Genomic DNA, 14,402 nt, shown 5'->3' with positions numbered 1-14,402 from the left:
GGTGTTGGAAGAATAAATAAAGGTATCGATGGATGGATGGACGGATTTGCACGAATACCTACCGATTCACACACAGACGCTCCTGGACATAGACAAGACCCACGGCAGGGATAGGCACCCACTATGTGGAAACATGCTCCCCAAGGCGGGGGTATCCGCAGGGAGGAGAGGTGAGTCCAGCTGGCCAGGGCCTGGCGTGCGCCAGAGGTGGGCAGGAACCCCTCCACGCAGGTTGTGACCGGCCGCATCCCCGCAGTGCTGACATCACCTCTAAACGCTGGTTCTGGACCGCTTGTCCCCGGCTGGGCCCCAGGCCAGAGAGTGGGATTCGGAGGGCCCAAGAGAGATGGGGGGCGGAGGGGTGCAGGTGGGGGCAAGGCAGGGAGGGAGGCCCAGAGACAGTGAGACTGGACACAGTGGAACAGAGATGGGGACTCAGTGAGGGGGAAGGAGGGAGGGAAAGAGAGAGGGAGAGAGAGAGAGAGAAAGACAGACACAGGGCTCAGTGCTAGAGGGGGGAAGAGACAAGGACACCGGAGAGAGGGTTCCAGAGAAGCCAGCTTAATCCAGATGCAGAGACAGAGAACCCAGGAAGACACTCTGCTGAGCGCCCCTGTGCGCCTGGCTGGGGTCGGGTGGGTAGATATCATCATTTATTCACCAGTAGCCCCTCAAGGCAGCATTATTGACTAGATATGAAGAAACTGAGGCTCTGAGAGGGCTAGACACTTGCCCGGGTTTGCACAGCATCCCATGCTGATCTGCTTGACTCCAGAGCCTGTACCCTATTCTCTGCCGTCTGTTCTCTCATGGGGACCAGGACAGACAGGGCAGATGGGGTTGGGGGCTGCTGAGTCACAGAGATAGAGGGGAAATAGTCACTTGTTTGATCATTCAGTTCACATGGACTGAACTTCTCAGAGGGCTGGCCACTGTGAGGTGAGCTGGAAGGCACAGATGGGTCAGCGGACCAATCCCTGAGCAAGACAGAGAGTGGGCAGCAGGGACAGTGTTGACAGGTCTGGAACAGGAGCAGAAAAGAAGCCGCAGCTGAAGGAGACCAGAAACACTCCTGGCAGGAGGAGGAGTCAGAGTCCTTCCTGGAGGAGGGGGCACTTGGGCTTCTTATTTTGAGAACAGGTGGGATGTGAGGGAGGAGGGTGGGCGGAGGTCCAGCATGTGGCTTCCCACATGGAGTGCAGACAGGAATGGGGGGAGGTGAGGGAGGGTGGACCACTAACTCACAGAGGGAGGCAGAAGAAAGAGCTTGAGGGGCAGAGGTGGGGGGAGCAGGACTGAAGACTGAACGCCACCCAAGGGCACCAGAAAGCTAGGGAGAGTGCACAAGCAGGGCAGGGGCGGCGCCAGCTCTGGGTGCCGAGGGACCCTCTCTGGAGTCTTGCCTGTGGGAAAGGGGGTGAGGGAAAGAGGCTGGGGGTGGGGAGGACAGGGAGGAGGCTAGGACCCGGGTCCAGGCGGGACAAGAGCAGCACTGAATGGCTTCCAGACAGAGAGGGAAAGTGGGAGTGGAGAGGGAGGAAGAGAGGAAGGGGCTGAGAGGCAAGAGGCAGAGAGCTCACGGACCAAGGGGCTGTGGGGACTAGGTGTGCCTATGGCCATGGCAAAGGGTCCCCACCCTACAAAGATGGCATTGGCACTGGAGAGGGACAGATTGACAGGAGAGAAAGAGATGTCAAGATGCAGGAAGGGAGTCAGAGCCACAGAAGAACGGAGTGAGACCATTTATCAAGACTGTTTCGGTTGCCAATGACAAAAACTCACATTGAATCTACCTAAGTATAAGAGGAATTTATTGGGTAGATGAGGGCTTCAGGTTCAGCTAGATCCAGCTGTCTCCATCATCACCAGGAACCTGACTGTCTCATCTTTGGGATCTGCTTCCCTCCAATTGTATTCGCTCTCAGGCAGGTTCTGTCCTTGCACATTGCCACAGTGGCCTCACCAGCTCCAGCCTGACTCTGATCAGCCCAGCAAGTTCAATGTAGAAAGAAAAGAGACATATGAAAAGAGTTGTCTGTGGAGGCTAGACTGATTCTTAATTTCACCCCAAGCAGGTCACTAAGGGAATCAAGGGGCTACTGCCTAGAAAGGAGGAAACTGATGCTCAGCAAGTGGGGACAACAGTCAGTGAAGGCAGGACCCTCTGGAAGTGGAGGGAAAGGGAAACAGAAATCAGAGCGACAGAGGCAGAGGGCCCGGAGGTCAGAGGGAACACGCCCAGGCTCCTGCTTGCAGCTCCGGGTAGAGCTCTAAAGACCCAAAAAGGGAACTGCTACCAACACACAGGGCGGGACCCTTCACCCCAACACTTGAGACCCAAAGCCCCAGAACCAGGGGTCCAGCCCCAGTTCCCTCTTCCTCAGACCCAGGGGTCCAGGCCCAGCCTCCTCCCTCAGACCCAGGGTCCAGGCCCAGCCTCCTCCCTCAGACCCAGGGTCCAGGCCCAGCCTCCTCCCTCAGACCCAGGGTCCAGGCCCAGCCTCCTCCCTAGGCCCAGGGAACCAGGCCCCAGTTCTCCTCTCTGATCCGGGTCAGAACCCTCAGCCCCACCCCCGGGTTCCATGGCAACGGGCCTCTGTTCCCCTCCCCCTCCCCCTAGAGAACCCCGTTTCAGTTTGACTCGCCTGTGTCTAACCAGTTCCTGCGTCAGACAGGGATGAGCGGAGGGCAAGTGGGAACAGAAAGGGATGAGAGAGGAAAGGGGAGGCTGGGACGGTGGCGGAGGCAGCTGTGAGAGAAGAGAGATGCAGGAAGGAGGCTGGGGAGAGGCGAGGAGAGAGGCAGGGTCAGGGGGAGAGGGGGACAGAGTTCCAGACAGGCCACAGAGTATGAAGAGCGGGAGGGCCGTGGGGCTGGGGAGGTGCTGGGGAAACTGAGGGAGAAGGCGGGGAATGGAGCCAGGGAGGAGAGGGACGGGGAAGAGGGGGGCAGAGAAGCCCCGCAAGAGGGAGGAGAGGGTGGGGGGGAGTGGGGCCGAGAAGTGGGGAGAGAGTGAGCAGGAGAGAGACGGGGAAAGGGACCCCAGGAGACAGGGAGAGGCCAAGGAAGGAGCCGTGAAGTGGGGAAGAAGGCACTGGGCCGCACAGGAAGTCCCCAAGGTTAGGGGCACCAGGGTCACCATGTGGTCTCCGCCTTCCAATTCTTCATTTCCCCTCCCGGGCTTCAAAAAAGAAGAGGAAGCAGGGAGAAGGACTGGGGGTGGGTGGCCTAGGCAGAGCCCCCCTTCCCAGCTTCCTGAGACACCCCCCACCCGCCTTCCCAGGATGCAGCCAGAGGTGGAGCCTCTGTGTTCCGCCACCCTGGGCAGCCCCTGCGTGCACAAGGAGGCAGGTACCAGCTGGGCCTGGGGGGGTGGCCCAAGCCCTCCGCGTGGTCCTGAGTGAGCCACGGGCATTCTCATTCACAGAATCCTGGACAGTGGCTCCTTGACCTCCAGCTACACTTCTCACAAGCCTCTGCAGGCCCCTGGCCAATCCTCTGAGCCCAGCACTACATTTCCCATGACTCTCTGGGCCTCAGCAATTCTGAGGCCATTTTTCCCCTAGAGGCCCGAACTCTCCCTTCTCTTCCATGCTGAACTCAGCATCTCCCCTTCCTTTCCCTCCCACAGCTCCTCAGTCCCCGTCTTCCTGTCCTCTGACTCTCCTGTCTGCCTGGTCTTGTTCTCTTCCACGTGGACCCTCTTGTCACCTTCTCCCTGGTCTTCAGTCTCTCTCCCCCAGTCTACATGGCTCCCAAGTGGTCTTTCTGACATGGCACTGACCCTGGCTGTCCCTCTTGACAGCCCTTTCTGGCTTCCCACTTCCCCACCAGCTTTTAAGGTCCTGTGTGGTCTGTCCCCTCAGGCCCCCCTGCAAGCTCTCCCGGCTTGCACTCTGTGCGTTAGCACAGTTCATTCACTTCCTCAACAGTAATTAATATTTCAGTGAGGATGCATTTGGCTGCAAGTAATAGACAACTGGACTCAGGATAAAGACTAGGAATATCATTATCTCACCCCAAAAGAAACCTAGAAGTACGTGTGTGTAGGTAGGGTTTGGGTTTTGTTGAGTCAGCTGCTCAGCCATATCACAGAAGACCCAGTTTCTTTCTGTAGTCCAGCTTCTTGGTTTGGGATATGTCACCTTTGCATACCATCTTGCTTATCTCATGGTCATATTTGGTTGCTACTGTCCCAGGCATCACCTCCAGAGGTCTTCATTCTTAGATCCCCCAAGTGACCTTTCTCACATCCCATTGGTCAGCGCTCACAGTCAGCTGCCCACTCCTACCAGGCAGAGGAATGGGATTATCATCATTTTAGCCAGGGATCTTAGACTTCCCTTCCCCAGCATACCAATTAGAAGCTTATTGGAAAAAAAAAAAATTGTAGCTAACTCTACCTCGGACCTCACGTAACAAGAATGTTTGGGGTGGGGGTGGGGGTGGGGTGGGGTGAGTACTTATGGTTTCTGTGAATGCTTCCTGGGTGACTCTGATGAGCAGCAAGAGTTGGGAGACACTGGTTCAAGGTGGATGAGTATTCCCAAGGGAACTGGCAGTGCATGAGCCTCCTGTGTCACTTGGGTGTAGAGTGGACTCTGCCAAATAGGGCCTGCAGGAGGAGGTGCTGGGGGTCTCCTTCCCGGTGCCATGCTGTGCCTGTGAAGCTGTCTAAGGGAGCCCGACCCCATACCCCCTCACCCCAGAGGCCCCGCGTGCTGAAGGTAATTTATGGACAAGCTCAGAAGAGCTGAGCGGTGCGCCCCGGGCAGCTGGGCAGCTGTGTGGGTGGACAGGTCCAGCGCTGCTGTTGTGGCATTTAGGAACCAATAGCACTTTCAGTTTATCAGGTTGCAGACCTTGACCGAGGCCGCCAGGAGCCTGTGGACGCCCGGCAATTTGCCTGGAGGGCCTAATGGACAAACAGGGCAGATGCCGAGTCCCATCTCAGGAATAATTAATCACCTATGACTGCAGGAAGTGCTCTGGTCTTGGGCTAGAGAGGACTCTGGGGAGTTCCTGCAGATGACCCTGTCCTTTTGTTTCTCTTGGCTGCTCACACCAGCCCCTCTGCAGGAAATATCCTTCTTCCTGCCACCTCTTTATTTGGCAGGCTCCTCCTTACCCCTCAGGTGTCACCGTGGACAGCACCTCTGGGAAGCCTTCCCTGATTGCTCCCGGACTGAGCTTCCCCTGCACTTTCCAGTTCCTCCCTTGCTCCCCAGACTGGGGGTTCCCAGGCCTCACTCAGCCCTTGGTGTCCAGCATCCTCCAAGGCACAGAGGAGGCCTCTGAGATGCTGTGACAGAATAAATGATAATTATTCAGCAAAAACTTAAATTTATGCTTTTATTACTTCAGTTAATTTAAATGTATAATCCACATACATTTAAATTTAAATATAATTTGCATACCTTTCATATACATATTTAAAGGCTGTATTAACATCACTCTTGTAATTTAGAAGTATTTCTTATTTTTTTTAATATTGTTTTAGTTGTAGATGGACACAATACCCTTAGTTTATTTGTTTATTATTATTATTTTTTAATGCGGTGCCGAGGATCGAACCCAGTGCCTCATGCTTGCTAGGCAAGCACTCTCCCGCTGAGCCACAACCTGGCCCCATTATTTCTTATTCCTAATGTCATGTTGTATGAGAAGCCATTGCAGCTGCAGTTTTTCATAAGCATCTTTGACATCACCAAAGCCACTTCATGAGTCATTGAACACACTTTTCCAGGGCATATCATTTTGGTTTTGTTTGTACTAGAGATTGAACCAAGAAGCACTCAACCACTGAGGCACATCCCAAGCCCTTTATATATATATGTATATGCATAATATATGTGTATATGTGTGTGTATATATATTATTTATCTAATTTTGCCTTACATTCCTTTTACTTTTATTTTTATGTGGTGCTGAGGATCAAACTCAGTGCCTCACACATGCTAGGCAAGCGCTCTACCACTAAGCCACAACTCCAGCCCTTTAAATATATTTTATTTAGAGACAGGGTCTCACTGAATTGCTTAGGGCCTCACTAAGTTGCTGAGGCTGGCTTTGAACTCACAATCCTCCTGCCTCAGCCTCCCAAGTCACTAGGATTTCAGGTGAGTGCCACCATGCCTGCAGGGCATATGATTTTTATTTCTAAGTTATCTGTGATAAAATTTTAAAGAATTTTATTACAAAAAATTTTAAACCTATACAAAAATAGAACCGACGGTGTACAAAAATAGAACGACATTGTAATGAACTCACACAGGCAGTGGCTCCGATAACTAGCAATACTTTGCTGGTCTTGTTTCATCCAGGCACCCTCCCCCACACACACGCTTTTAGGAGGCCATTCTATAGGACAAACTTGTTTTAAGAAAGTTGCAGACATAATTCCATTTCATCCAAAAATACTTCAGCTCACATCTCTACTAGTTACATACCCACTGTGCCATAATTACACTAGCAAAATTCACAATTATTCTTGAATGTCATCCAAACCTACTACATACTCATATCCCATTACTTATGTCAAACATTTGTTTTTTATTTGGTTTTTCAGAATTAAGACCTAGATAAGCCGGGCATACACCTGTAATCCAGCCTCTTGGGAGGCTGAGGCAGGACGACTGAAAGTTCAAAGCCAGCCTCAGCAACTTGGCGAGGCCCTAAGCAACTCAGGGAGACCCTGTCTCTAAATAAAATATGAAAAGGGGCTGGGGATGTGGCTCAGTGGTTAAATTCCTCTGGTTTCAATCCCTGGTACCAAAAAAATGATGATTAGGACCCAAATAAAGACCCCCCATGGCTTGTGATGATTATGTCCCTTTGAGCTTTATTCAGTCCTTACTATGAACCATGTGCCTGGCAGAGTGCCAGATGCTGGGACAAAAAAACGGGGCCTCTGCCCTCCTCCCTCACAAGATGTGGGGGGACAGGTTCAATTAATATATCACAGACATAAAGGTCAAAGTGCAGCTGTCCTGAGCACTACGTGAGCAAGCCCATGACAAGCTCTTCAGGACTTGGGACTAGACGGGGTGGAGCTGGAGGCTCTGTGCTTAAGGGTGGTGGGGGAGGCCTGCAGGGCAAGAAGAAAGGGAGGAGGGTCAACCTGTGATCCGGGGAGGGCAGGGCTTCTCACAGGCCAGCCTTTAAAAATGCAGATTCTGGCCCAGGAGGTCTGGGCAGAGAGCAAGCCTCCACCATGCGAGGACTGTATTCTGGGGGCAGGGGTCTGGGGGCTTCAACTCCAGCTGCCCAGGGGACAGACGGGAGGAGGGAGGATGGGAAAAGAGGAAGAGGGAGGATGGGAACAGAGCAGGGTGCCTACAGTGTCAACAGCCTGGAGTCAGAGACCTCCAGGAGCACAGGTGGCAGTGGTGTGGGAGGCCAACCTTCCGGGTGACTGAGTTACACTCCCCAGCTGGGTGCTGAGGTGCTCAGTCACAGAAATGGGTGTGTCTTGCTACAGCCCCATGGGTGAAGCTATGCTCATCTGTTCCTTTGTAATGTAACCCCTTGCCCTGTTTAAGATACAATCTTCCATGGAAGTGCCTTGTGTGTGTCCCCTTCTCTTACTGTGCCCTTGGGTGTGGCCTACCCAGGTGTCAGTCAACCTGCTGACAGTGGACATCATGAAGATAGACTCAGCCCTGAAACCTGACCCCTTGCCTCATTTGAATAGCTTCTCCTCAGTAAAAGGGGTCAGCGGGTGCTCTCTCTCTTTCTGTGGACCCTTAAGGTCAGAGAAGCCGTCACAGCGACCCCAGAGAAAAAGGTATTTGTGTCTCTTGTGTGGTTATTTCTTGCAGCCCAGTTAGCCCAGTTTAACTGGAGTGACCCCTGAGCCTTTTAGTCGCGAGAACAGAAACCCTGCAAGTGGTGTGCTGGAGACGCCTATACTGGAACACAGGTGCCAAAGGCTGACTTCTGCAAACTGTTTATTAAAACAGTTGGTGCGCCAGTTGCGGTGCCACATGCCTGTAATCCCAGCAGCTCTGGAGGCTGAGGCAGGAGGATCACAGGTTTGAGGCCACACTCAGCAACTTAGTGACACCCTAAGCAACTTAGTGAGACCCTGTCTCTAAATAAAATATAAAAAGGGTTGGGGATGTGGCTCAGTGGCTAAGCACCCCTGGGTTCAATCCCCAGCTGCTGGGCCTACTAAAGAAGCAGCCGCCGGCTCTGAGCCAGGAGGGAGTGCTTGCTCATTTCTGTGGTGTGGACAATGTTGGTGATTTTGTGTGTGCAGAGATGCGATTCAAGGTGGTCTTGTCTCCTCATTGCAGTCACAGAGGCCTTGCCAGGGGTGTGGTGTGGGAAGCTGCTCATGTCCTACAGGAGCGCACCAGGGCTTGGCTCTGAGCACAACAGTTCCTGGCTGTTAGGGGCTGCTTTTCTCTCTTCAGCTGCTCTAACAAAGAGACCCCCAAACAAAATAGCATAAAGATGACAGAAGTCTACTTCTCTCATGAGCTCATGTAACAGGGGCACGTGATCTGAGCTATGGGACACCTGGGGGCCACGAGATCATTCAGAGCCCCAGGCTCCTCCATGTTGGTGCTCAGCACAGCCTGGCGTGGAGCAAGCTGGGTTACTGCTACGCCCACATTCCAGCCCAAGGAAAGGGGAAAACCCCAAGACAAGCAATTTCTTTTAAGGAAATGACCCCAGAATCTCACCCTTCACTCTGCTAGCACTCTGTGGGTGAGAGCTTGGTCGCTGCCAGGGAGGCTGGGCAGCTGGAGGCTGGGTACCTCTGGGGGAAGAGGAGCTAGATCATGTGGGCAGCAGGAGTAAGGCAGAGAGCGGCTAACCCACAGCCAGGTAGTCAAGAAGGGGCCAGAGGAGGAGGCTGGTTCTGAAAGGTTGGAAAAACAGCAAACTAGATGCAGATGTTGCTCCTGGAGCCAAGTAATGATGCTGCCCTGAGAAGCCAGGCAGGGCCACCAGAAGAGGTCACAGAAAGGAGCAAGCCCTTCCAAATGGGTCTCACTCCAACCTCCCTCTGGCGCCCCCTTCAGGCAGAGCCTGATGGGAACCAGGTGTCAAAGCATCTCCAGAGGTGATCAGTGGGGTCCCAGTCCCAGGATTTCAGACAAAGCTGAGTTGGGAACTGAGGGACAGTAGCACAGCACTGACCTAGGAGCTATCCTGGGGTGGTGTAGATAGCACTGAGTGATCCCCAGTTAAACCGAATCATGACTGAGGAGGGCTCAGGGCAGTGACACTGCATTCTCTGTCCACAGGAGCCCTCCTTGTGAACCTGGAGATCCCCGAAGACACACAGGCCCGGATCCAGGGCAGGCCCATCAAATCCTCGTGAGTGGCCTCTGGCCCCATGACTTCTGACCTCAGCTCCCACAGATGTGACAGCAATGACCCCTGACCTCAGATGTCCCTGCCTGTCACTCTTTCCCCAGGAAGCAGTACCTGCGGCAGGTCATTGCAGAATATGAGGCACTGGACAGAGAGCTCCCATGCATTCGGAAGTTCTCCATGCCGCCTGCTGCCCAGCCCCTCTGCCTCTGCATGGAGACCTCGGTGAGTGACCCCTGACCTTTGTGGCCCAGGGCCTTAGTTTCTGCAGCTTGGGTGGTGAGACTGAAAGGGCACAGACTCAGGATTGAGGTGGCCAGGGTTTTGATTCAGGCTCTGTGGCTTACCAGCTGTGGCTTTGGCACTGGGACAGTTTGTTGAAAATTGATTGTGAATTTGTCAAAGGATTAGTCATTCAATTTATCACTGCTCATCCCAGAGGGGTCTGAGAGGTTTGAGGGAATACTGAGGACAAAGGGGTCCTGCAATCCATATGCTAGAAAATTCTGTAAAGTTTCAAGTCTAACAAAAACTCATAAGGAACTACTCAGGCTTTTGACAGATTCAGCAAACAGGTCATCGGGACCCCTGGGCAATCCCTGCTCTTAGAGTAGGTAATGTGCAGGTTCCAGGCACCTGGAACTGCAGCGAGAAGAGCCGATATTAATGGGAACTTAAGGTGCACCAGGCACCGGCCTCTGAGGTGTCCCTAATTTGTGTGCCTTGGTACCAACACAGGGATTGTTCTCCTTTTAGGGACCAACTCCCACCCCATCACTCCTCTCCTGTGGAGTTTTGAGGAAGGGACCCTTCAGCTCCTGCTCCTCCCCACCTAATCCTTGCCTCTCTGGAGGTGAGAACGCGTTTTCACTTAGCTCCTCAGTAACGGTATATGCTTTAACAACTCTGAATCGCTTTTGAAATTGCAGTCTCATGCTGAAAACGTGGCTGGTGATCAAGAGATTCCTCTGAATGTTAAATAGATTGATAAGACGTCAAAACGCCATGACCCTTATGTTTTGATAAATGAACATCCTTAAAATGCAAATATGGCTTTAAAAGGAAAAGTTACAATTTAAATCCTGGCAGAAATCTTCAGGAGCTTATAGTACCATACATCGCATTGCTGGAAAAGTTTTTGGTAGACTGCTGAAGTTGGCCACCCTGGGAATCATTCAGGCAACTGTTCATTGGCTTGGGCAAATCGGCTTGGCGAGAACTGAGTCTCTGGAGAATGACCTCGAATGACAGTTGACGCTGAAAGATACCCTACTCCCGTTTGACAAAAGCAATAGGACCCTGGGATCAAGTGCGATCCCCGCCCCTCAAACGCCACCTGGGACCTCGGCAGGTTCTGCAGGGCGTCTAGGGTGGTGACTTTCTAACTAGGACTGAAGGGTTGGACCAGGGCATCAAGGGCTGAAGCTCTTCGACTCCCCCAGGAGGATTTTACCCACCTGGAGGTGCTGGAGGCGCTTGAGGCCGAGTTGCCCGGGGCCATGGAGAGCGGGTGCGTGAGCAGCATCCGCTTTGAGAACGTGAACGTCATCTGTGGAACCGCGGGCCGCCGGGACCGGTAAGCCCGCGTGGAGGCGGGGCTGGGAGCGTGGGGGGCGGGGCGTGGTGCTGGGGGCGGAGTCAGAGTAAGGGCTGGGAGACGAGGAAAGAGCAGGGCGGAGGCAGGGCGCCGAGGCGGGGCCGGGAGAGAACTGAGAGACGGCGGGAGCTGGGCGCAGCGGGGAACCCGACTTTGAGTTAATCAGGCAGTGACAAGACCAAGACCAAGGCAAGGCCTTGATGTGGAGTCCGAGCCTGGAGAAGCGGCTATGAAGGGGCACTGGATTGAAGACAGGAGTGGCAGGTCCGGGGGCGATCAGGGGAGGGCGGGGCCTGGAGCGGCGGATTGAGAAGGGGGAGCCTGTGATTAGGGGGCAGAGCCAGGCTGAGAGGACCGAGCTTGATGGGGGTCAGGGCACGGACTGACCTTGGCAGGAGAGGACCTCAGGGACGGAGTGGCTACAGTCAGTAAACGAACAGGGACCTAGCGAGGGACAGAGGGCTGCGGAGCAAGTTCCCCTTTGGTGTTCGCCCCGCCCCTTTCCCTCGGCCCCGCCCCCGCAGGTGGCTCATCACGGTCACGGACTTCCAGACGCGCTCGCGCCTGCTGCACTCAGGGATCAGCCCGAGAGGGATTGCTCACTCGCTGGTGCGCCACGACGAGCTGCTGCTGGGTGACTACCGCCTGCACCTGCGCCGCGCCCTGGTCCGGCGGCACATGCTCCAGGCTCTGGGGGCGGAGCCTACGGAGGAAGATTGACGCGCAGGGCGGGCCCCAGCTGCACACCGTCCCGCGGGCCTGGGCGTCCCACGCCAAACCCCGGAGGAAAGGGGGCGTTGCCTCCCCAGGAAGGAGGCGGGGCCGGCTCGAGGGGGTGGATACTGTGAGTTTAATTATAAAGAATGACCTGGTACAAAAGCCATTTCTCTCTGCAAAATCTTGGTGGGGAGTCAGGGGGAGGGAGGTGATGGGGGGTAGGGACGAACCCCCACATTATAACCCCGCCTCCCTAATCGTACTCCAGTCCCTGCAAATGGACGCTGGGGTCCCAATCCCTCGAGGGAGGAACCGAGGCCAGCGGAAGGGAAGACCCGGGCGCCGGGGCTTTCAACGCATGTCATCCCTGTCTTGGCTAGAACCAGACGTCTTCATCCGCCCCCTCCTCTTCCTCCTCCCACCCCCCCTTGGAAGACAATTCTCGGGCTTTTATTTCAGGTTTTTTTTTCTGGATTTTTTTTTGTGTGTATGTGTGTTCTAGTTTCTTTTGCTTTGTATTTTCTTCTTTTGTTATTGTTTCTTTTTGCTTTGTCTCTCCTCTCCACCCCGCGCTGCCCCCCCATCCAGTCCCTCCCCCCTCCCCCGCCTCTCCTCCCCCTCCCCACCCCCAACACCCTCCTCAACCCCGCGGCACCCATCCAGAATGAACAAGCCCTTGATAGACAGGTGCCGCGCAGGCCCCCTGCGGACTGGGGGGCATCCGACAAGGGGGAGGGGGCGGGTAGGGACCCAGCGCGACTTCTGCTCCTCTTCTCGCCATCCCTCCCCCCTCCCACAACCCTCCCGCAAGTTTCCCCGCAGATCCCTGACGTGGTGAGGGGAGGGGGCAGCCCCCTCCCCTCGTGGGCGGAGCGCCCCCCCCCTCGGGGGTAGGGGGCAGCAGAGGGGAATGGGCTTGGGGGACGGAGGGGGAGCTCCCTTCTTTGGCAGCTGAACATGGTGGGGGGGGGGACCTGAGGGCTATGCCCTCCCCCCTTTACCCACAGCAGGGGAGGGGGCTTCCAAGGGGTAGGGGTGGCTTAAAATTCCCAAGCCCCAGGAATAAGGGGAAAGGGGAAGCGTGCGGGACGGAGCAGCCATGCTGGAGGGAGAAGGGGGAGAGAAAGGAGAGAAGAGGAGGGTAGGAGGAGAGTGGGATCCTCGTGCAAAACGGAGGAACAGGTGGCCCAGGACGGGCAGGGAGAGTAAGGGGAGAGAGCTGGAAGAGAAGGGGAGCTGGCGGCAGAGGGGGGGTGAGAAGCCTGGTGAGCAGGAGCAGGCAAGCACCGGCCTTTCTCCAGGGAGTGAGGAGCGGGGAGGGGCGCAGAGCGTGCGAACAGCCACAGAGCTGTGCCTGGACAGGAGCAGAAGAGAAGGGTGTCAGGAGAAGGAGGGGCAGTGCAGCCCAGAAGCGGGGAGATGGGTGTGCAAACAGAAAGAGGGAGCAGTGCACGCTCTCCTGGGAGCTGCATTAGCGGAAAGGCAGAGGGGTGCAGCAGGTCCCCGGGTGCAAAGCATCACAGAAGGAAGAGGCTCCCGGGGAAGAGTGAGAACGCAGGGGAGGGTGCACGTGACGGCGAGTGTGCAAGAGGGTGTGTGAGAGTCAAAAGTGGAGGTGGACAAGGGTCTGAAGAAGAGGGGTGCAGGGAAATGGGGCCTGGCAGAGGAGGGGAGTGAGCATTTGTGAGAGAGACAGTTCTGTGAAGCAAGTGTGCAAAAGTGACAGTGCAAGAGGTTGAGGGAGAAAGTGGCAGGGGAGGGGTGAGAGTGCCACTTGGAGGAAGAGGTGGGTAGAGTAAGAATCTGGGGGTTCATGATAAAGAAGAGAAAGTGCTTCGACGTAAGCAAATGGAGGTAACTGTGTGCGGAGGGCTGCACGAGAGAGCACCGACAGACGGACAGTCGGATAGACGCTAGGACTGAGCAGAGAAGGCTCCCAGGGAGCGGGGGCGGGGGGGGGGGGTGGGGTCCGGATGGGCAGGGAAGGTGTGTCCCACGTGTGTCTGCATCATGGGTTCAGAGAGGCTGAGGAGTCTGAGGCTGTAGGAAGTGAGGTGTGCACAAGAGGGTCCCAGCGGAAGAGTGTGAGCAGAGTCAGAGCGGAGGGCGCAGAGCGGAGGAGGGAGCGAAACGCAACGTGTGCCAGGAAAATAGCGTGTCTGACAGCTGAGGGGGCCCCGGAGCCTGGACGCAAAGGCGAGTGTGCAAGACAGCGAGAGGGCCAATCTGTGCAAAACTGCAGCCCAGGGAAGCGGGTAGAGGCGAGTGGGCGTGCAATGGAGCGCACGTGCAGGAGGGGCAGCCGTGTGTGCAGGGGAGGGGCGAGGGGGGCTGGGGCCGGCAAGGTGGGAAGGCTGCTGAGAGGCGGCAGGTGGTGGAATCTGAGGGTGCCCCCTTCCCCTGTGGCCTGGGAGTCAGGCCCCCATCCAGTCAGGCTCAGGGCTGACCCTCTATGGCTCTGTCTGACCCCTCCCCCCAGAATCGACCCTTCCCTCCTTCTGGATCCCCGTGTCCTTTCTTCCATCGCCCCCCTCCGCCCCCTGTCACAACGCAGTCTTGTGTCAGCCGCCCCCTCCTGTAGGGCGCAAAGTGTCCGGCCTGCACAGGGCCACCTGGTGGCCCAAGGCCTTGGGAGACTAGGGCAGGGCGCAGTTTCAGCAGAGTCCCTGGCCCAGGGAGAGAATGGTGGTCAGGGTTCAGAGGTCAGGAGGCCAGCAGGCTCAAGGGTACTGTGGACGGGCTGGTCCGTCCAGGCCAGCCA

At 55.6% G+C, this 14,402-nt stretch overlaps 1 protein-coding gene across 1 annotated transcript; it reads left to right on the top strand.

Moving 5' to 3' along the window:
- The first annotated feature begins 3,284 nt into the window (after positions 1 to 3,284).
- On the top strand, positions 3,285 to 11,767 carry C18H19orf81 (chromosome 18 C19orf81 homolog). Its single transcript, XM_027920511.2, has 5 exons — positions 3,285 to 3,351; positions 9,258 to 9,330; positions 9,432 to 9,556; positions 10,753 to 10,903; positions 11,449 to 11,767. The coding sequence occupies exons 1-5, from the start codon at positions 3,285 to 3,287 to the stop codon at positions 11,642 to 11,644; spliced, it is 612 nt and encodes a 203-aa protein (XP_027776312.2). The 3' UTR covers positions 11,645 to 11,767.
- Positions 11,768 to 14,402: the final 2,635 nt, after the last annotated feature.

The sequence above is a fragment of the Marmota flaviventris genome, chromosome 18 (assembly GCF_047511675.1).
Source record: "Marmota flaviventris isolate mMarFla1 chromosome 18, mMarFla1.hap1, whole genome shotgun sequence".
NCBI lineage: Eukaryota > Metazoa > Chordata > Mammalia > Rodentia > Sciuridae > Marmota > Marmota flaviventris.
This window is presented reverse-complemented; position numbering and strand designations above follow the sequence as displayed.

Excerpts from the sequence above, each read along its gene's own strand:
- C18H19orf81 (XM_027920511.2), top strand. The coding sequence starts at position 3,285 with ATGCAGCCAGAGGTGGAGCCTCTGTGTTCCGCCACCCTGGGCAGCCCC. Across the intron at positions 3,352-9,257 it reads CTGCGTGCACAAGGAGGCAG|GAGCCCTCCTTGTGAACCTG; the intron begins GTACCAGCTGGG and ends CTCTGTCCACAG. Across the intron at positions 9,331-9,431 it reads GGCAGGCCCATCAAATCCTC|GAAGCAGTACCTGCGGCAGG; the intron begins GTGAGTGGCCTC and ends CTCTTTCCCCAG.